General features: G+C 32.7%; 1 protein-coding gene across 6 annotated transcripts in view; it reads left to right on the top strand.

The window, feature by feature from the left end:
• CngB (Cyclic nucleotide-gated ion channel subunit B) overlaps positions 1-23,244 on the top strand; it is a 65,900-nt gene that overhangs the window by 28,992 nt on the left and 13,664 nt on the right. For 5 of the 6 annotated variants that reach the window (XR_011329758.1, XM_069812934.1, XM_069812935.1 and 2 more), the window contains exons 4-12: positions 1,072-1,205; positions 4,493-4,651; positions 6,814-7,073; positions 10,422-10,511; positions 14,450-14,637; positions 15,041-15,182; positions 17,130-17,289; positions 18,881-19,062; positions 20,711-20,874. Coding sequence is in view for 5 of the 6 variants with exons in the window: in XM_069812934.1 (XP_069669035.1) it covers positions 1,072-1,205; positions 4,493-4,651; positions 6,814-7,073; positions 10,422-10,511; positions 14,450-14,637; positions 15,041-15,182; positions 17,130-17,289; positions 18,881-19,062; positions 20,711-20,874 (1,479 nt within the window). In the remaining variant the exon portion in view is untranslated. The remainder of the gene's footprint in view (positions 1-1,071; positions 1,206-4,492; positions 4,652-6,813; positions 7,074-10,421; positions 10,512-14,449; positions 14,638-15,040; positions 15,183-17,129; positions 17,290-18,880; positions 19,063-20,710; positions 20,875-23,244) is intronic. The other variant, XM_069812936.1, reaches the window with a different exon arrangement.

The raw sequence follows: 23,244 nt of genomic DNA, 5'->3' as shown, positions 1-23,244 counted from the left end.
GAGTATGACATGTTGTCTGCTCTCCGTTTGTTAAACAAATAAAAAACCTGCATTAAGAAAGCTTTAAATTTGAGACCTGTACATAGGCGCACCTTCAACTTCCATTGTTAGCTGAATATTAAGAACTCTAAAGGGCCATTTAAAATGAAACTTAAGCATAAACGTTAATGGAAGTATCAAATGTTGTTACTTACTTACAAATGGCTTTTAGAGAAACCGGAGGTTCATTACCATCCTCACATAAGCCCGCCAACGGTCCTTGTACTTGTGTTATTTAATGAAAGCATTCACAATAAATTAATTAAGCGTCAAATTACAAGAACAAATTAGTTGTTAATTTACGACCTTGTAAACTCCAAGCTTTTACGCTTGTAGACGGAGAGTGGAAAAATTCAAATACCTGGGAGCAACAGTAACACATATAAATGATACTCAGGAGGAAATTAAACACAGAATAAATATGGGAAATGCCTGTTATTATTCGGTCGAGAAGCTTTTGTCATCCAGTCTGCTGTCAAAGAATCTGAAAGTTAGAATTTATAAAACAGTTATATTACCGGTTGTTCTGTATGGTTGTGAAACTTGGACTCTCACTTTGAGAGAGGAACATAGGTTCAGGGTGTTTGAGAATAAGGTGCTCAGGAAAATATTTGGGGCTAAGATGGATGAAGTTACAGGAGAATGGAGAAAGTTACACAACTCAGAACTGCACGCATTGTATTCTTCACCTGACATAATTAGGAACATTAAATCCAGACGTTTGAGATGGGCAGGGCATGTAGCACGTATGGGCGAATCCAGAAATGCATATAGATTGTTAGTTGGGAGACCGGAGGGAAAAAGACCTTTAGGGAGGCCGAGGCGTAGATGGGAGGATAATATTAAAATGGATTTGAGGGAGGTGGGATATGATGATAGAGACTGGATTAATCTTGCTCAGGATAGGGACTGATGGCGGGCTTATGTGAGGGCGGCAATGAACCTCCGAGTTCCTTAAAACCCAGTAAGTAAGAAGTAAGTAAGACGGAGAGGTTCTGGGGTGGTCACTGCACTGTAGTGGTGATGTTGCAGCCTGAATGCGGACGGGCAGCTGTTCATCCGGCAGCGATTGCGGCACTTGGTTCGAGCCTTCACGGAGCGAGCGCAGAGAATCCGCCGACGCCTGGAGTTGCCTCCCACTCCTTCCACGGCGAGCAGCGATCCAGGTCAGAACTGATCCACACCTGCTGCCGCTCATTTTCTTTTATATTGAGGATTTCACACCCCTGACCTGACACCAGGCCTCATATAATGTAATGCATATACTGTACAAGGCTTTGATCTCAAAACTTCCCAGTCTAAATAAATATTATTTCAATTAAATTTAATTCATACAAAAACACCCAAATTTATATATTGAGGGTGAAGTTTAAAACTAGTTAATTACATTTGAGGTTTCACCCCCCTCCCCTCCTTCCCCCTTCTAATTTCAAATGATACTCCTATATTATGATACTTTTGAAAGAGCATTCAATTGTTTATACAACTCATCATTTGTTTCACATCTTTTGTTTTGTGCCGTTGCCTGGCAACCTGAATTGTTATTATTGATTAGAGCTGAAGAGAATAAAAGTGTTGATTGCAGATTATTTCAGGTATTAGTAACATAATTCTATGGCGAGTCCTCGGCATCAACCCCTTGCATTTGATTATCCCCCTTTGATTTGATTACCTGGTTGGGTTTTTCCGAGGTTTTCCTCAACCAAAAGGCAAATACCGGGTAATATTTTGGCGAATCCTCGGATCTCGCCTCATCTCACTACATCTCGCCAAAATATTGTAAAAAATTGCACAAAATTGTAAAAATTTTAGAAAATTACTAAATTGTAAAAGTATAAAAATTTGTAAAAATTGTAATTGTAATATTGTAAAATTTTGACTTGTTCCACATCTTAAAGCTTCATTGCTCATGTAAGATCTATGGAATAAAATAAATAAATGAATGAATAAGTGATTGTACTTCATTTAATTTAGGATGCCCCTTGTTAATATTATTATATATTGCTATTATTATTTTATTACTAATATTATTAATTGTAATTATTGAGTGTAATTAGTTACCGCGGCCACCGGGTATTTACCCATAAAAACTAATTTTTTTTTTCGTTGTTGGTAACTCTATAGCATCTATAAGATGCTTTATGGTTGTGCTAACAGATGGAGTTACTTGTCAACAATGTGACGCTGAAACGTGTGTTCAGGTTACTGCCCAGCGACAGTCCTGACGTATTTTTATATTGTGATGATTGGTTAATTAATATTAACCCGGCAATCACGCTCACATTCATACAAATTTCCAGATTCTAGACACCCAGGGAATTCTTCTTCTTCTTCTTCTTCTTCTTCTTCTTCAAGAAAAATTCACCGAGAGCCGAGCCAGGAATCGAACCCAGGACCTCCGGATCTGGAAGACAGCATGCTGACCAACAGACCATACTGACCCGTCGAACAATAAATTAATGTTAAGGAATATTATGGTTCTGCATTACAAACAATTTAAAGCAGGATATAGGATAATAAAGACCGAAGTTTGGATTTAGGTTATTAATGTGTGGTTTTAATACTATTGCAATGTTATGTAGAGGAGTTCTGAAATAGGCTGTGTATTGTTGACTTGCCAACAATGGAGCATATTTTGAACATTTAATTTTGTAAATTTAATTAATTAAATTTAGGAAATTACCGAAAATAAACTGCGTTTTCATCCTACAACTAATTGGCAGTACCAACAATCCAGGTTGCCAGGAGACGATAAGAAACAAAAGATGTGAGAACAAATGAAAGAGATGTATAAACAATTGAGTATTATTTGAAATTTAATATCATGATGTAGAGGTGTCATTTGAAATGTCAGAGGTGGCAGTGGAAGAGTGAAACCTAAAATGCAATAAACACTAGTTTTAAACTTTCCCTCAATATCTAAATTGACGTGTTTTTTGTTTAAATTGAGTTTAATTGAAATAAATAGTTATTTAGACTGGGAAATTTTGAAATGAAAGCCCATTATGTATAATGGCGTTCATAGATACCTGACCTAGAACTTACGGATCATGTAAACGAAATTTCTAACAACGGGATAAACCAAAACCAAAGGGTGTCCCAACAAGAAGCACGGATTTAATGTTAATAAATTCAACATAACAGATAACAGTTCCGCCAACCCAATAAAACAATTACTCAATGTCCTAACAATGTTTTGTTGTCATTGGGTTGGTAACACTATTATCTGTTTTGTTATCTGGTTTTGTTGCATTTATTCACATTATTAAATCCGACGTTCTTGTTGGGACACCCTTTATAAATGGTTAAACTCTGAATACTTAGGCAAGAAAATGTCCTTAGAATAATATGTTTCTGCATCTTTTAAATATACAGGGTGTAAGAACTTTAATGTTTAGAATTTCTGGAACATGTTCCCTGGCACGTTCTACGTCGATTAAACCTAACATACCTATATCCAAAGTTCTATAGGTTTGGAGTATTTGTACCCCCAAAGTTAAATTTTTGAGTTTAATTTTATCGCTGAATACTGAAAGAAGTAACACCAATTTCCGAAAGTGACATGTCTAAGTCATTATTTTTATTAGTACCATATTACATTTTAATATCAACTACTTGTGAGTATGAAAGAAGCAGTGCAAAGTTGAAAAAAATGTCCTTAAGATTCCAAACACTGCACTTCTTGAAATTTGCCAATAGGCACGTGAAAATACCTGTGCACTAGGAATCCTACGATTTGGGAACCGTGCTTGATATGCCAAAACAGCTGCTGTTGCATTGCCATCACACATAAACTATGTCGGCGTATTCCTGATGTGTGTACTGTACACAAAAGGCATGTTTTAATGGTCAAAACTCAATAAAAGACTAGTCACAATACGGTTTATTTTTCTCACAACTGTTATTTTAAACTGTTGTCTGTTTCGTTTCCTTAGCAACCTAAACAATTTTAATTTAATTTCTCTTAAAAGTAAAATTTCCTTCATTCACTGCTTTTCAAATGTTTCTTATGTATCTCTACTTAGTAATGCCATAAAATAGGCCTTGTGTAAACGGTATAATGCTTGGAGCTGCAAGAAGTTCTATTTTTTCCAGCTCTGTTATCTCTGTAACCTCTCAATTTCGGATATAGGTATATTAGGTTTAATCAACGTAGAATGTGTCAGGGAACATGTTCCTGAAATTTTAAACATTAAAGTTGTTACACCCTGTATAAAGTAATTGAGTGCTAACAGTAATATAAAATTGCATTATAATTATTTATTCGTTCATAACATATTCTGAATTGTGTTCATATGTACAGGATAACTACTGATGTAAAGAGTTGGGATGAGTAACAAAGGGTCGGAGTTATGCCGTATGCATCTTCATTGTCCTGTCTGTTGTCACGGGATGTAGTTTTTCACTTCATCATTTACCAGTTGTGTATAGCGGCTTAATTGTATTCTTTGAGGCTGTGTAGAGGATGGGAACGACTTGCGACCACCCCCGCTGTTCAGGAGACTTCAGCTGGGCAACTGCGAATCCACAGACTCGTCCATGTGCGCGGCCGTCGCCAGATGCCACTCCCTGTGGGAGCGATTGCACTGCAACTATGCCTTGGACCCCCAGAGTGAGTGACAATCATCATCATCTGTTGCCAAGGTTACACTTCTCTATACATCTTCATTACACGGTTGTATCACTAATCATTTCTTAAATAAATAACTTTTTAACTTTACAGTATTGATATTGCAACTTTTACCTTTTATTAATGACTAGTCTCGGCTTCTTTCCTCCATCTTGAAATTTCTAGTGAGGTCCTGGGTTTGTTTCCGGTATCTTCATGCTGGTGTATTGATGGGGTATGTTTGTACCCAACAAACTTTTATTGTAAATGTTTTCCTATGTTTTTATATCATTTATTCTAATGTTTTCTTTTTCCTTTCAAATTGTCATACAATTGGTTTTCATGATTATTCTTTATGAATTGATTAGTAGGCCGATCTATTCGAACCCTTATTTAGGGCGGCTTTTTTTTTAATAAAATAAGTATTATCTCTAGTGTTGTGTCAAAAAGGGTTTGTGTTTTGACATTTAGTTTTGTGTAGAGGATGTGTTGTGGATTTTTTGCATGTATGTATACAGAATAAATATGGGAAATGCCTGTTATTATTCGGTTGAGAAGCTTTTATCATCCAGTCTGCTGTCCAAAAATCTGAAAGTTAGAATTTATAAAACAGTTATATTACCGGTTGTTCTTTATGGTTGTGAAACTTGAACTCTCACTTTGAGAGAGGAACATAGGTTAAGGGTGTTTGAGAATAAGGTGCTTAGGAAAATATTTTGGGCTAAGCGGGATGAAGTTACAGGAGAATGGAGAAAGTTACACAACGCAGAACTGCACGCATTGTATTCTTCACCTGACATAATCAGGAACATTAAATGCAGACGTTTGAGATGGGCAGGGCATGTAGCACGTATGGGCGAATCCAGAAATGCAGTTGGGAGGCCGGAGGGAAAAAGACCTTTGGGGAGGCCGAGACGTAGATGGGAAGATAATATTAAAATGGATTTGAGGGAGGTGGGGTATGGTGGTAGAGACTGGATTAATCTTGCTCAGGATAGGGACCAATGGCGGGCTTATGTGAGGGCGGTAATGAACCTCCGGGTTCCTTAAATGCCAGTAAGTAATGTATACAGGGTGGAAGTGAAATAACCCTCCAGGTTTTCTGAGTGAATACCTCACGCTGTACGTAACAAAAAATGTAATACCATATTTATGAGAAGTTCATAGTTTTCTCAGAAAATAAGCCCCCCCCCCCCAGATATTTCACAGCAGCTTATTCGCCAACTGTTGCGAGTAGTTCGCGATTTTTGTCCATATCGATAGGAAATCAAATAAAGAATAATTTTATTATGTTCGTTAATTTATTGTTCCGAATGAAACAAAACAAATTAATCAATAAGACTGTAGATAAGTTACGTGTTATGAAATAATATCAAGACTATAAGAGCTAATGATTCAATAAAACACTATCCAATGGTAAACGCGACTATAAGAAACATTGGAAAGCCGAAAGGAAATAAATAATTAACAGATTGATTGCACATGTTTAACATAACATTACCATACGATGATATACACACGGAAGCTAGTACACACCCAGGATTCCACCTGCGAAACTATTAAATAAATCCCACATGACTGGACTGATATTTGGGCTGCCTAAACAAAAATGAACGGCTGAAATCATACACTTTTTACTTTCCGTTAAATTATTGTTTGGTTAATAACTGATTTAGATAAAATAAATATTGGTCCTCCATTGTACAGGGCGGTCCATAAAGTCACCGTACCCATACATTATTTTAGTAGGTTATTTTATGACACTTTATCAACATGTAAGGTTATTTAGAGTCTGAATGGAATGAAGGTGATAATGCCGGTGAAATGAGTCCAATTCACACCTGTGGAGTAACAGTCAGCGCGTCTGGCCGCGAAACCAGGTGGCCCGGGTTCGAATCCCGGTCGGGGCAAGTTACCTGGTTGAGTTTTTTTCCGGGGTTTTCCCTCAACCCTATACGAGCAAATGCTGGGTAACTTTCGGTGTTGGACCCGGACTCATTTCACCGGCATTATCACCTTCATTTCATTCAGATGCTAAATAACCTGAGAAGTTGATACAAAGTCGTAAAATAACCCAATAAAATAAAATAAAGAGTACGGTGACTTATAACCCTCCCTGTGTAATATTTCAGTGACTATTCCTGAAGGAATTATTCACGTTTCAGAGTACGGGTACATATCCTGGCTGTTCATCGTGATGCTGTGCTACATGTACAACTGCTGGGTCATCCCCCTGCGGAACACGTTCCCCTACCAGACGGCGGAGAACACCCCGATCTGGCTGGCCCTGGACTACTCGGCCGACGCCATATATCTTCTGGACGTGGCCTTCGTCAAGCCCAGGCTCAAGTACCTGGAGGAGGGCTTCTGGGTTGCGGACCTAAGTCTCACCAGAAGAAATTACGTGCAGAAGTGGCAGTTCAAGGTCTGTATCATCGCCAGTAATTGAATCTGCAGCGCCATCTCTTCCTGCGTCTGCATTATCATGTCTTCCATTGTATGTATGTATGTATGTATGTATGTATGTATGTATGTATGTATTAATACTACAATTGGGTATACACCCGGTGGCAGTGATATATAATAATACCATTACAATTATACAATAATTACAGCAATAAAAATAAATTAAATTAAAATAAACCTAAATTTATTTCTAACTATAAATAAATAGATGCAATAAACCTAGGACTGTAAATAAAAACTATTCTATAATAACGCCTACGATAAGCAAAAGTAAATCTAACTTATAAGTACTTCTATGTAACCCAACTATTACCAATTTAAGTAATTACATATCACATTAATTAATTACAAATCAACTTAATTAAATATCATCTTAATTAATTACATATCACCTTAATTTATTTACATATCAAATAAATCACATATCTTAATTAATTACATTTCAACTTAATTTATTTACATAACTAAATTACATATCACCTTAATTAATTACAAATCAACTTAATTAAATATCATCTTAATTAATTACATATCACCTTAATTTATTTACATATCAAATAAATTACATATCACCTTAATTAATTACAAATCAACTTAATTAAATATCATCTTAATTAAATATCATCTTAATTAATTACATATCACCTTAATTTATTTACATATCAAATAAATTACATATCAACTTAATTTATTTACATAACAACTAAATTACATATCACCTTAATTAATTACAAATCAACTTAATTAAATATCATCTTAATTAATTACATATCAACTTAATTTATTTACATATCAACTAAATTACATATCACCATAATTAATTACAAATCAACTTAATTAAATATCATCTTAATTAATTACATATCACCTTAATTTATTTACATATCAAATAAATTACATATCACCTTAATTAATTACATATGAACTTAATTAAATATAATCTTAATTAATTACATATCACCTTAATTTATTTACATATCAAATAAATTACATATGATCTTAATTAATTACAAATAAACTTAATTTATTTACATAACAACTAAATTACATATCACCTTAATTAATTACAAATCAACTTAATTAAATATCATCTTAATTAATTACACATCACCTTAATTTATTTACATATCAACTAAATTACATATCACCTTAATTAATTACAAATCAACTTAATTAAATATCATCTTAATTAATTACATATCACCTTAATTTATTTACATATCATCTTAATTAATTACATATCACCTTAATTTATTTACATATCAAATAAATCACATATTATCTTAATTAATTAAATTTCAACTTAATTTATTTACATAACAACTAAATTACATATCACCTTAATTAATTACAAATCAACTTAATTAAATATCATCTTAATTAATTACATATCACCTTAATTTATTTACATATCAAATAAATTACATATTATCTTAATTACATATCAACTTAATTTATTTACATAACAACTAAATTACATATCACCTTAATTAATTACAAATCAACTTAATTAAATATCATCTTAATTAATTACATATCAACTTAATTTATTTACATAACAACTAAATTACATATCACCTTAATTAATTACAAATCAACTTAATTAAATATCATCTTAATTAATTACATATCAACTTAATTTATTTACATAACTAAATTACATATCACCTTAATTAATTACAAATCAACTTAATTAAATATCATCTTAATTAATTACATATCAACTTAATTTATTTACATAACAACTAAATTACATATCACCTTAATTAATTACAAATCAACTTAATTAAATATCATCTTAATTAATTACATATCAACTTAATTTATTTACATAACTAAATTACATATCACCTTAATTAATTACAAATCAACTTAATTAAATATCATCTTAATTAATTACACATCACCTTAATTTATTTACATATCAACTAAATTACATATCACCTTAATTAATTACAAATCAACTTAATTAAGTATAATCTTAATTAATTACATATAAACTTAATTTATTTACATATCAACTAAATTACATATCACCTTAATTAATTACAAATCAACTTAATTAAATATCATCTTAATTAATTGCATATAAACTTAATTTATTTACATATCAACTAAATTACATATCACCTTAATTAATTACAAATCAACTTAATTAAATATCATCGTAATTAATTACATATCAACTTAATTTATTTACATAACTAAATTACATATCACCTTAATTAATTACAAATCAACTTAATTAAATATCAGCTTAATTAATTACATATCAACTTAATTTATTTACATAACTAAATTACATATCACCTTAATTAATTACAAATCAACTTAATTAAATATCATCTTAATTAATTACATATCAACTTAATTTATTTACATAACAACTAAATTACATATCACCTTAATTAATTACAAATCAACTTAATTAAATATCATCTTAATTAATTACATATCAACTTAATTTATTTACATAACAACTAAATTACATATCACCTTAATTAATTACAAATCAATTTAATTAAATATCATTTTAATTAATTACATATCAACTTAATTTATTTACATAACAAGTAAATTACATATCACCTTAATTAATTACAAATCAACTTAATTAAATATCATCTTAATTAATTACATATAAACTTAATTTATTTACATATCAACTAAATTACATATCACCTTAATTAATTACAAATCAACATAATTAAATATCATATTAATTACATATCACCTTAATTTATTTACATATTAACTAAATTACATATCCTCTTAATTAATTGCATATCATCTTAATGAATTACATGACACAACTTAGATAATTATTACACTACACCTACAATTACATTTTCGGTCTAATATTCTCAACCTTTCCTTAAATGTATTGATTTTGAGAGGACTACCCTGAAAGATTGCCGCAGGTAAGCTGTTCCAGTCTACTATTGTGCGGTTAACAAAGGAAAATTTTGCCACGTCCGTTCTTTGTTTTCTACATTCAAACTTCCTAATATGATCTGCCCTGCCTAAGTAAATGTAATGTAATTTCTTTTTTAAACAATGCAAGAGATTGTGTTTTTTTCATAGAATGCAATGGCTTTCGTTTTTAATACAATGCCATGGATTTTTCCCATAGAATACAATGTTATTTATTTTTTACAGAATGCCAAGGCTTTTGTTTTTCTATAGAATGTTATGGATTTTGAACGCTTAAAGATAATGATTGTAAAAAAATGTGATGTAATGCAATTTGTTAATCAGGCAGAATAATAATAACAATAATAATAATAATTATACTTTTGTTTTACAGATGGATGTTCTGTCCCTGCTACCCCTGGACCTTTTATATTTCATCTTGGGCACGGAATACCTCATGTTACGTCTGCCAAGACTCTTGAAGGTGAGAACGGAATTATGTCCACAGAACTATAAATCAGGAGAAGACGCATTTTGAGCTTCTTAGAGTAGAGAGAAATAACATATTTTATTCATCTGCCTGTAAAACCAGGTGACCACTACAGTCCAACATATTAGCACATGTTTTTAGTTCTTTTTCTGTTTTTATTTTTGAAACTACGTATAAAAACATTAAAAAAATAATTTAATCAGTGGGTCATGTTTAGAAATTAGCAGGCTTCGACAATTTGTAAAACAAGAGAACATCGTAGACATTTTGTTTTGCAGCATTAACTTCCCATGTTTATATGAAAAGATTCGAGGAGAACGTCAGGATGTAGACCTTCGGCTCCCCCCTACTACCAGTAATGCATAGCACAATGTCAATACGGCGGTTGCTGTCGTCTGCGATACAACTAACTTTTTTGTTGATTTTCGAATTTCGTTTTTTTTTTCCTGGTTATTATATGCTTATTTAAGTTGTGTTAACTCTCGCTAAGTGGTTTTATATTTTATTTTATCAGTCTTAGTATTCATTTTATTATTGTTAATATTTTGTTTTATTATTATTATTATTAATTAATTAATTTGTATTATTATCTTTGTATTATCTCCGTCACGGTTACTATTATATTATTATTATTATTATTATTATTATTATTATTATTATTATTATTAATTTGATTTGTATTACTATCTTTGTATTATCTCCGTCACGGTTACTATTATTATTATTATTATTATTATTATTATTATTATATTATTATTAATTAATTTGTATTACTATCTTTGTATTATCTCCGTCACGGTTACTATTATTATTATTATTATATTATTATTATTATTATTATTATTAATTTGATTTGTATTACTATCTTTGTATTATCTCCGTCACGGTTATTATTATTATTATTATTATTATTATTATTATTATTAATTTGATTTGTATTACTATCTTTGTATTATCTCCGTCACGGTTACTATTATTATTATTATATTATTATTATTATTATTATTATTATTATTATTATTATTAATTTGATTTGTATTACTATCTTTGTATTATCTCCGTCACGGTTACTATTATTATTATTATTATTATTATTATTATTATTATTATATTATTATTAATTAATTTGTATTACTATCTTTGTATTATCTCCGTCACGGTTACTATTATTATTATTATTATTATATTATTATTATTATTATTATTATTATTAATTTGATTTGTATTACTATCTTTGTATTATCTCCGTCACGGTTATTATTATTATTATTATATTATTATTATTATTAATTGATTTGTATTACTATCTTTGTATTATCTCCGTCACGGTTACTATTATTATTATTATTATTATTATTATTATTAATTTGATTTGTATTACTATCTTTGTATTATCTCCGTCACGATTACTATTATTATTATTATTATTATTATTATTATTATTAATTTGATTTGTATTACTATCTTTGTATTATCTCCGTCACGATTACTATTATTATTATTATTATTATTATTATTATTATATTATTAATTAATTTGTATTACTATCTTTGTATTATCTCCGTCACGGTTATTATTATTATTATTATATTATTATTATTATTAATTGATTTGTATTATTATCTTTGTATTATCTCCGTCACGGTTACTATTATTATTATTATTATTATTATTATTATTATTATTAATTTGATTTGTATTACTATCTTTGTATTATCTCCGTCACGGTTACTATTATTATTATTATTATTATTATTATTATTAATTTGATTTGTATTACTATCTTTGTATTATCTCCGTCACGATTACTATTATTATTATTATTATTATTATTATTATTATATTATTAATTAATTTGTATTACTATCTTTGTATTATCTCCGTCACGGTTACTATTATTATTATTATTATATTATTATTATTATTATTATTATTAATTTGATTTGTATTACTATCTTTGTATTATCTCCGTCACGGTTACTATTATTATTATTATTATATTATTATTATTATTATTATTAATTTGATTTGTATTACTATCTTTGTATTATCTCCGTCACGGTTATTATTATTATTATTATTATTATTATTATTATATTATTATTATTATTAATTGATTTGTATTACTATCTTTGTATTATCTCCGTCACGGTTACTATTATTATTATTATATTATTATTAATTAATTTGTATTACTATCTTTGTATTATCTCCGTCACGGTTACTATTATTATTATTATTATTATATTATTAATTAATTTGTATTACTATCTTTGTATTATCTCCGTCACGGTTATTATTATATTATTATTATTATTATTATTATTATTATTATTATTATTATTAATTTGATTTGTATTACTATCTTTGTATTATCTCCGTCACGGTTACTATTATTATTATTATATTATTATTATTATTATTATATTATTATTAATTAATTTGTATTACTATCTTTGTATTATCTCCGTCACGGTTACTATTATTATTATTATTATTATTATTATTATAGTATTATTAATTAATTTGTATTACTATCTTTGTATTATCTCCGTCACGGTTACTATTATTATCATTATTATATTATTAATTAATTTGTATTACTATCTTTGTATTATCTCCGTCACGGTTATTATTATTATTATTATTATTATTATTATTATTATATTATTATTAATTAATTTGTATTACTGTCTTTGTATTATCTCCGTCACGGTTACTATTATTATTATTATTATTATTATTATTATATTATTATTATTAATTAATTTGTATTACTATCTTTGTATTATCTCCGTCACGGTTACTATTATTATTATTATTATTATTATTATTATATTATTATTAATTAATTTGTATTACTATCTTTGTATTATCTCCGTCACGGTTATTATTATTATTATTATTATATTATTATTATTATTATTATTATTATTATTATTAATTTTATTTGTATTACTATCTTTGTATTATCTCCGTCACGGTTATTATTATTATTATTATTATTATTATTATATTATTATATTATTATTAATTAATTTGTATTACTATCTTTGTATTATCTCCGTCACGGTTACTATTATTATTATTATTATATTATTAATTAATTTGTATTACTATCCTTGTATTATCTCCGTCACGGTTATTATTATATTATTATTATTATTATTATTATTATTATTATTATTATTATTATTATTAATTTGATTTGTATTACTATCTTTGTATTATCTCCGTCACGGTTACTATTATTATTATTATTATTATTATTATTATTATATTATTATTAATTAATTTGTATTACTATCTTTGTATTATCTCCGTCACGGTTATTATTATTATTATTATTATTATTATTATTATTATTATTATTATTATATTATTAATTAATTTGTATTACTATCTTTGTATTATCTCCGTCACGGTTACTATTATTATTATTATTATTATTATATTATTATTAATTAATTTGTATTACTATCTTTGTATTATCTCCGTCACGGTTATTATTATTATTATTATTATTATTATTATTATTATTATTATTATTATTATTATTGTTACTATTATTTCTATCATCAACATTATTATTTGATCCCTATAAAATTTATGTAGACTACTGGACTGTACCCGAGCACGAGCATATGCTCATTTCGGGTATCTATTCATATGTACCATTTAAATTGTAAATTGTGAATAAATTTTAATTTGAATCCGGCCTTGACTTATCAATCATAAATGTTCTGTAAATTATTGACCATCACTTTTGAAACACGCTGTATTTATAAAATTGTTCAATTTTAAATACATTAAATTCAGAGTACCGGTAAATTAATTTAGTTGGATAATCAAAACGTTTCTTTGAAAATTTTTTAATATCCTATGAACAATAAACTCTATAAGCAAGTCACTCGGTCTGTTTTATGTCCCAGATCCAGACGTTCTGGGAGTTCTTCGAGCGCGTGGACAACATGGTGTCGTCACCGTACGTGGTGCGCATGGCGCGCACCCTCACCTACATGCTGTACCTCATACACCTCAACGCCTGCGCCTACTACGCCTTCTCGTCCTGGAAGGGCCTGGGAACCAACAGCTGGGTCTTCAATGGCAAAGGCAGCCCGTAAGTCATATTGTCGTCGGCAGTGCACGGCTTCAAACCTAGCCTGCGATTGATTTTGATAACGTCTCAACAACACTTCCATAAATTCTACTTAATTTAATGAAATTTGACTCTGAGACCTGCTATGATAGCCTAGTTGTAGCAATGGTTATTAAAATTTAATTCTCAGAAACACAATCACAAAGAAACTTTTTTCCTGTTTTATACTTGGTATGGGTTGACATTTTTAGAGGTTTTCCCCAGCTGTAAGGTGAATATCAGGTAATCATATAGCGAGTCATCTGATGTCTGACAATGAAAACCTTAGACTGTTTGAATTCCAGTTTGCCAGTATGTGGATGTGACAATAGTGAACATTGTGATGTAATGAAGTCTGCTGATCACGTCTGCGTTACGTTTCCAGGTACATCAGATGCTTCTACTTCGCAACAAAGACCGCAACGTCCATAGGCAAAAATCCGAAGCCGGAAACAGAAGAAGAAAGTCTCTTCATGACGTGTAGTTGGCTAATGGGGGTTTTTGTTTTTGCAATTCTTATTGGCCAGGTACGTAAAAATATTCCATATGTTCTATCATTTATCTCACAATATTTTATTTATTTATTTATCGAAATATAACAGCTTTCTGTATTAATAGGCTGCCACAAAAACAGAGCATATTGTACAATAGACAGTTCAAAGTACAAATAACATATGTTTAATTTTAAGAGAGTACATATTATACGTCATATAATTTACACAACATATATTTTTGTATACAGAGCTTTCATTTCAAAATGTCCTACTCAAAATAACTATTTATTTAAATTAAGTTTAATTTAAACGAACAAAAACGTGAATTTATATATTGAGGGGGAAAGTTTAAACAATATAATAAATTTTAGATTTCACCCTCTCACTCTCTTTGACATTTCAAATGACATCTACATATTTACATTAGCTCTAATTTGTCACGAGAATATCAATTTTGATCATAATAATCTTAGCTACAGTATAATTATTATGTTCGTGTATCTATGTTCTCTTATTGTACGAAATTGAAATATAATGTGATTTGAAACCTTGAAAACAAATATATATCATATCTATATATTACGATACTTAAATATGAAAGAGCATTCAATTGTTTATACATTTCATTCATTTGTTTCACGTCTTTTGTTTTCTATCGTCGCCTGGCAACCTGGGTTTTTGTTTATTTTTATAATATGAGAGAGAGAGAAAAAATCTCATCCGGCCTTAATTATGGATGACCACGAGGATCCGGAAATTAATAGCAAACAAATATAATCAATTAAATATGAATATTGTTATAAAAATAAAGTGTAGTAATTAAGCACCATTGATTACCAATTATAAAATAAAATCTTAGAAGATAACTATAAAATTATACTGATAGATAAAAGATTTTATGTAAAATTAGCATATCCTTAATTAAGGCCTTCTGAGTGGTATAAATGAAATTGTATAATCTGCAGGGAATCTTTGAGAATTTTCGAGATGATTTTTTGAATTTCAAAAGATGATATTGATAATTGTTTTAAAAAATGATATGTAAATTTTGGTAAAGAACTCCGAGCACCAAAAAATAAACCTGTCACTGACCAATTGAAGAGAGGGATATTATACTTGGCACTAAGGTAGGGAATGCAAGGTTTAAAATTTAAAACAGATACAATTTTAGCTCACCCTTGAAAGAGTAGAACTTGTGCTCAGGGGCGGATTCCTGAATTTAATTTAAATTAAATTATTGTTTATTACAGGTTATTTCAGTTAGTAACAGAAACTAATATTAAGGAATGTTATGGTTGTGCATTATAAACCGCTTCTTTTAAACTTAAACAGGATAGAGGATAATAAAAGCCGAAGTTTGGATTTGCGTTGTTTATGTACTATATGGTTTTGGTATGAGCCGTTCAAAACAGAAGTGGTGCAAGTCAAAAATTGGTAATGAGGGTTAAAGTAAACATTCTATAAAATACAGCGCAAAGTAGCAATTAATACTCAGTTTATTTAAACTATTAGTAGTCAGTGGATAGCACAAAGGACATATTAATTGCTGCTTTGAGCTGTATTTTACAGAATTTTTCCTTTAAACCTCATTACCCAATTTTAACTTACACCACTTTTGCTCTGATCGGCTCATATTATGTCAGTGCTATGTAGAGAAGTTCCGAAATAATCTGTATTACTGTCTAGCTAACAATGGAGCACATTTTGAACATCTTAAATTTACGCAAAATAAATTATTGTGTTCTCATTGTACAACAAACTGACAATAACAATAATTCAGGTTGCCAGGCGATGATAGAATAGAAAAGAAGTTTTGAAATAAAAGCTCTGTATACAAAAATAAATGTTGTGTGGAATTGTGCATTGAACACAGCAATAATAGATTTGTATTTTATGTAGATCATATGTTTCCCAATTAAACACGTCGTAAATGAAGCAACCTGCGGTATTAATCAAAATGAACGCATTTTGTATCGCTAGATGAGGGACATCGTTGTGACTGCAACACGATCACAGACAGAGTACAAGAAGTTGGTGGACGAGGCCTTGGAGTACATGAGGCGCCTCAACTTGCCTCACCACCTGCAGGAACGAGTCAAACTGTGGTTCACCTTCACGTGGGAGCAGCAGCACACACTTGGTAAGCAACAGTTAATGTCATATGGAAACAGCAAAATATCTTTCGTAAATAAACAGAATTAGTAATCGAACAGTTTTATCTATTCATTCGTTCATCCACCCTCCCACCCACCCACCCACCCACCCATCTACCCATCCATTCATCCACTCACCCATCCACCCACCCATCCACCCACCCACCCACCCACCCATCCATCCATCCACCCACCCATCCATCCATCCACCCACCCATCCATCCATCCACCCACCCATCCACCCTCCCACCCATCCATCCACCCATCCATTCATCCACTCACCCATCCACCCACCCACCCATCCACCCACCCATCCATCCATCCATCCATCCACCCATCCATCCATCCATCCACCCACCCATCCACCCTCCCACCCATCCATCCACCCATCCATTCATCCACTCACCCATCCACCCACCCACCCACCCACCCATCCATCCATCCACCCACCCATCCATCCATCCACCCACCCATCCACCCTCCCACCCATCCATCCACCCATCCATTCATCCACCCACCCACCCATCCACCCACCCATCCATCCATCCATCCACCCATCCATCCATCCACCCTCCCACCCATCCATCCATCCACCCACCCACCCATCTACCCATCCATTCATCCACTCACCCATCCACCCACCCATCCACCCACCCATCCATCCATCCACCCACCCATCCATCCATCCATCCACCCACCCATCCACCCTCCCACCCATCCATCCATCCACCCACCCACCCATCTACCCATCCATTCATCCACTCACCCATCCACCCACCCATCCACCCACCCATCCATCCATCCACCCACCCATCCATCCATCCACCCACCCATCCACCCATCCATCCACCCACCCATCTACCCATCCATTCATCCACTCACCCATCCACCCACCCATACATCCATCCACCCACCCACCCATCCATCCACCCATCCATTCATCCACCCACCCATACATCCATCCACCCACCCATCCACCCACCTATCCACCCATCCACCCACCCATCCATCTACCCATCCACCCATCCATCCACCCACCCATACATCCATCCACCCACCCATCTACCCACCCACCCACCCACCCATCCATTCATCCACCCACCCATCCATCCACCCATCCACCCACTCATCCATCCACCCACCCACCTGTCCACCCATCCATCCACCCCCTCATCCATCCATCCGCCTATCCACCCATCCACCCATGCACCCACCGGTTGGGTTGAATTTCCTGGTTGAGGTTTTTCAGGGTTTTTCCTCAACCGTAAGTCAAATGCCAGGAAATTCCCTGAATATCACCGACCTCATTCATCACCGAAATCATATTCATAACAAATCAGTCATACATATACAGTCGCCATCTAGTTCACAACAATAGAACCAGTCTCAACAATAGTGCACAGACCTTCGGATTTCAACCAAAGACTAACTCACGATATGACCAAAGATGTTAAAGCGAGTATAAATAACAGCAAGGAAAATAATAATAATAATAATAATAATAATAATAATAATAATAATAATGAGTGGGATCTCGTTGGCCCTGGACAGCCACCCTATAGTTTGCAATGCTTGCAGACGAGAGCCGCATCATGGACACGCTGCCGCACAAGATGAAGACGGACATCGCCATCAACGTGCACATCCAGACGCTGAGCAAGGTGCAGCTGTTCCACGACTGCGACGAGGCCCTGCTGCGCGAGCTGGTGCTCAAGCTGCGCCCCGTCATATTCCTGCCTGGGGACTTCATCTGCCGCAAGGTTACCACTAACAGTATTTTAACATCTGGCAAACTGAGGATTGCCTTACAAGGATTATCATCATCCCAATTACTGAAAAATTAGTAAAATTTAATATTTTTCTTTTTCCTCCGCAATGAATTACTCTGTAACCTAGAAATTTTATACGCTCAATATACGTTATTTCTGAAACTGTGTACTGCTTTGTGATTTAGCAAAACTGTTATCATTTCGGGTAATTAGTAATGCACTGAATTGCAATTTCTTCGATAATTTCCACAAATATAAATATTTTGAGTGATTCTTTTCTATCTATTCCTGAATATCATACGAGTATGAACATAATCACTTAAAACCTTTGAAATAACTTCAATATAGATATATTTTTTTATTTTAATTTATATTTTAGTGTCATTTTTATTTGTATCTTTTTTACTGGAAGTCAGAATGTATACACACACACACACACACACACACACACACACACACACACACACACACACACACATATATATATATACACATTTTTAAATATAAAACTTGTTGTTCAGTTAACTGTCCGAAAACAGGTTTGAACCTCATAAGTGACACCAATAAGACATCATTCATGAGGAAACTAAGCCTGGAAATAATGGGGTAGCCACCGGCGTGGCTCAGTCGGTTAAGTCCTTGCCTGCCGGTCTGAAGTTGCGTTCGGGCGCGGGTTCGATCCCCGCTTGGGCTGATTACCTAGTTGGGTTTTTCCGAGGTTTTCCCCAACCGTTATGTGAATGCAAGGTAATCTATGGCGAATCATCGGCCTCATCTCGCCAAATATCATCTCGCTATCAACGCTAAATAACCTAGTAGTTGGTACAGCGTCGTTAAATAACCAACTAAAATAAATAAAAATAATGGGATAGGGTGGCCAGTCTTTTTCTCCTCCATAGCATACATCGCTGATTAGCTACATATTACACTAGTCAGACTTCAGATATATACAAACAATATTGTTCTTCCTCTGACACATATCTTCAAGTAAGACGTACTGCCTGATACGTAATAGAGGTACAGTCTTAGAAAAGTCTTCTCGCACAGATACTTCATAAGTTCCAGAAAGGAGACAGCATGAGCAGACATACAACGAAACAAAACTACTTTTATTACCTCAACTAATCGCTCTATTGTGAACCAGGTCGCTCGTCCTCTGATCATGCGCATAGCCTCCTTTCTGGGACTTTCTGTGCGGCAAACCTTTTTTCTAAAACTGTACGTATCAGCCCACATAACATTTGAAATGCAAAAGAAAGTTAGTAGTGTTACTGTTAGGCCTAGTGAATAATGTGATAAGATTGTACATTACAGAGTGGTAATTAAAATAAATTAGAAAATAAAAAAGAAGCAGGTTGTTTGAACCATGAACATTTATTTTTAAAGCAGCGTACGGATAACTTGAGCTAGCAATCACAGCCAAGTAACATTTACTGTATTTGCAAAATACAGTGTTGCCATATTTTGCATTTAAAAATTCTTTGAACGAAATTTTGTCACTTACATTTTCGTCTGCATTTTCATCCATAATTCAGATTATGTTGTCCCTGTGCGCAAATTTTTGGACATCCTGTATATGTGTCTGTGATGGGAAAGTACGTTAAAATTAAATTGCACTGATTGTTGTTTTTGTTTGCAGGGTGAGGTAGGCAAGGAGATGTATATCGTGAAAACAGGACAAGTGCAAGTCATGGGGGGGAAGAATGAAGCGGAAGTGCTGGCAACCTTGACGGAGAGCTCTGTTTTCGGCGAAATCAGCCTCTTGGCCATCGCAGGATGCAACAGGAGAACAGCCACTGTTCGGTGGGTGGCATTCCTCTTCAGTCTTCCATTTTTCAGAAGTTCTCGACTGTCTATATGTGCACAACGATTTATCCTAAATTGATCGGGTTTGTTGATGTCCAGTTTAAAATCTTTTATTTAGAAAGGGACATTTTTATCGAAACAAAATTATCTTTATATCTCCGACATAATCTATGTTCTCTGAATTTCGCTTCTATTTCACTCACGGTTGACTGAGAAATAGGTGACCGATTAGGATGAGTGTCGTTAAAAAGAGTGCATACCAAATCCTATCATCGTCAGAATCTGAATTTTCTCATTTTTGTTAAGGACATCTTGTTTTATGTTGATTTAATAAATAAAACTGCTTTCATACCAAGGAATATAAAAATATATCAACAATTAACTTGTTACCATAGTAACATAACCATACTGCTTCTGTACAAAATAAGTGAAATATCCAACGTAAACAAAATAATATGCTCTTTCAGATTATATTAAGAACTTTATGGTGTCATTATAAAATGTAGCCTACTCAGTCACGTCATAACTCATACAACAATAGTCGCAAAAATATTTTTGTTTCGATAAAAAACATTCCTTTCTGAATGCAAGGTTTCACGTGTCTAAGATTTTTGTCCAAAATCAACTTTAATTGCAATTATGCGTTACTTTTGAAAAAAAAAGCGGCCTGTTTGATAACCGCTGGGTATTAATTGAACGTGGATACTATACTAGTGTAATGCTTGTTTTAAGTTTATATAATGTGTAATCCATATTTCAATTAATCGGTTTTTTCATACTTGTTAATATAATGTGAAGTAGGCCTACCCATAATCATGGATACTACCGATACGTAACTTACCCGCGCCTTCTTTGTATTGTACGTTATGCAATACGACATACATACAGCTGATTCCCTTATGGATGTATGCATAGAATGTCCCAGACCACTGGTACACTCATACGTTTGATAAACTCACTACACTTCATTTAATGGGTGTACAGATGGCCTGGGACACATATTTTGTATATTATAAATAAGGTTATTTTAAAGTAAGTTCCCAGTTTGAAATGGCTTTATCTCCTGTACGCTACATAAGAACATTTTGGTTCCATATAGATACCATTATACTTTAGAGGGATTTTTTTTTCGATATGCATTTGGTTGCTATGGTAACTGTGTCACGCTTGTATAAAATGTAGTTGTGGTTACACACATTGAAAGACACTCTTTCAGCTTTCCCAATGACGGGACTGCCTCATTGGACAAAGCATGATAAACATATTGAGTGAAAACAAAAACAGACCACAAAAGAGAAAGGAGGGGAACGAACAAAAGGGAAAAGTAAGTACAGGAAAGATAATAGCATGCATAAAACAGGCCTAAACATAGTAAACAAACAGATTAGATATTCGAGCAAAATTCTCCCTTTTTAAGAAACAAAGTACAAATGGTATTTTAAAATGGCGAGTGATCCTCTGATAGCGGCAAGGGAAACATCACGAATGAAGTCGTTGTTCGGCTGGAACTTCTTGCAGAAACTGACAAAGAGGCGAGGTATTGTGCCCCTAGCGCCAACCATTAGCCCAACTACTTCAATGGAGGTGAGGTGATATTTCTCCAAATAGAATGGAACTGTGGGCTCATAAATCCTGCATTTTTCTGCGTGGACGTCAGCGGGCTGTTGTTCCTGTGCCTCGAACCTGACTGTCGGGTCGATAATGTAGGTGGATGTAGAGCCTGGTGGAATGGCAAGCATGTCAATTCGCCGACAGGATCCCTCTTGAGAGATGCCATGGACTTCTTCGTGCACAGTGAGACCTTTCTTCCTCAAGGCTTCGGCAATCATGGACCTGATTCTGTGATGTCTAGAGTTCCGCAGTGTCTCGCTGAAAGGACAGGCACCCAAAACGTGGCCAAGAGTTTCAATCTCACTGACGCAACGACGACAGTGGTTTCCGTCTCGGGACCTTCCTGGTATAGCACGCAGCGGACAAACATTAGCTGTCATTTTAAGAGCTTGTCTCCATTCACTGCTAGTGAGGCGATCAGGTTGTCGGATCCATTTATTGGCGGGAGTGAACTCCTTATAGAGGATGACGCCTTTCCCTTTCTGATTTAGAGCACCAAGATTGAAATGCTCGCTCCCTGAGCGACAACTATAATTCTTACAATGGATTTTTCCTTACTGAAACAATTTATATCGGCTATGACTTTATTAGCACTATAAACATTATATCCAGAACTTTTACAAGCTCAGGAAGTTTATTGCAAAGCGTTTGGAGATGAGTTAGTAAGTCAATTTTCAACTTGGTAATACTGTTTGTTTATAACATAGAAGTACATATTGTTATTGAATAACACGCAGGTTGTCATGTTTAACTTTT

Source organism: Periplaneta americana, chromosome 16, assembly GCF_040183065.1.
Source record: "Periplaneta americana isolate PAMFEO1 chromosome 16, P.americana_PAMFEO1_priV1, whole genome shotgun sequence".
NCBI classification, from domain to species: domain Eukaryota; kingdom Metazoa; phylum Arthropoda; class Insecta; order Blattodea; family Blattidae; genus Periplaneta; species Periplaneta americana.
Note: the sequence above shows the minus strand (reverse complement) of the source record. Positions and strands in the feature narration are given on the sequence as shown.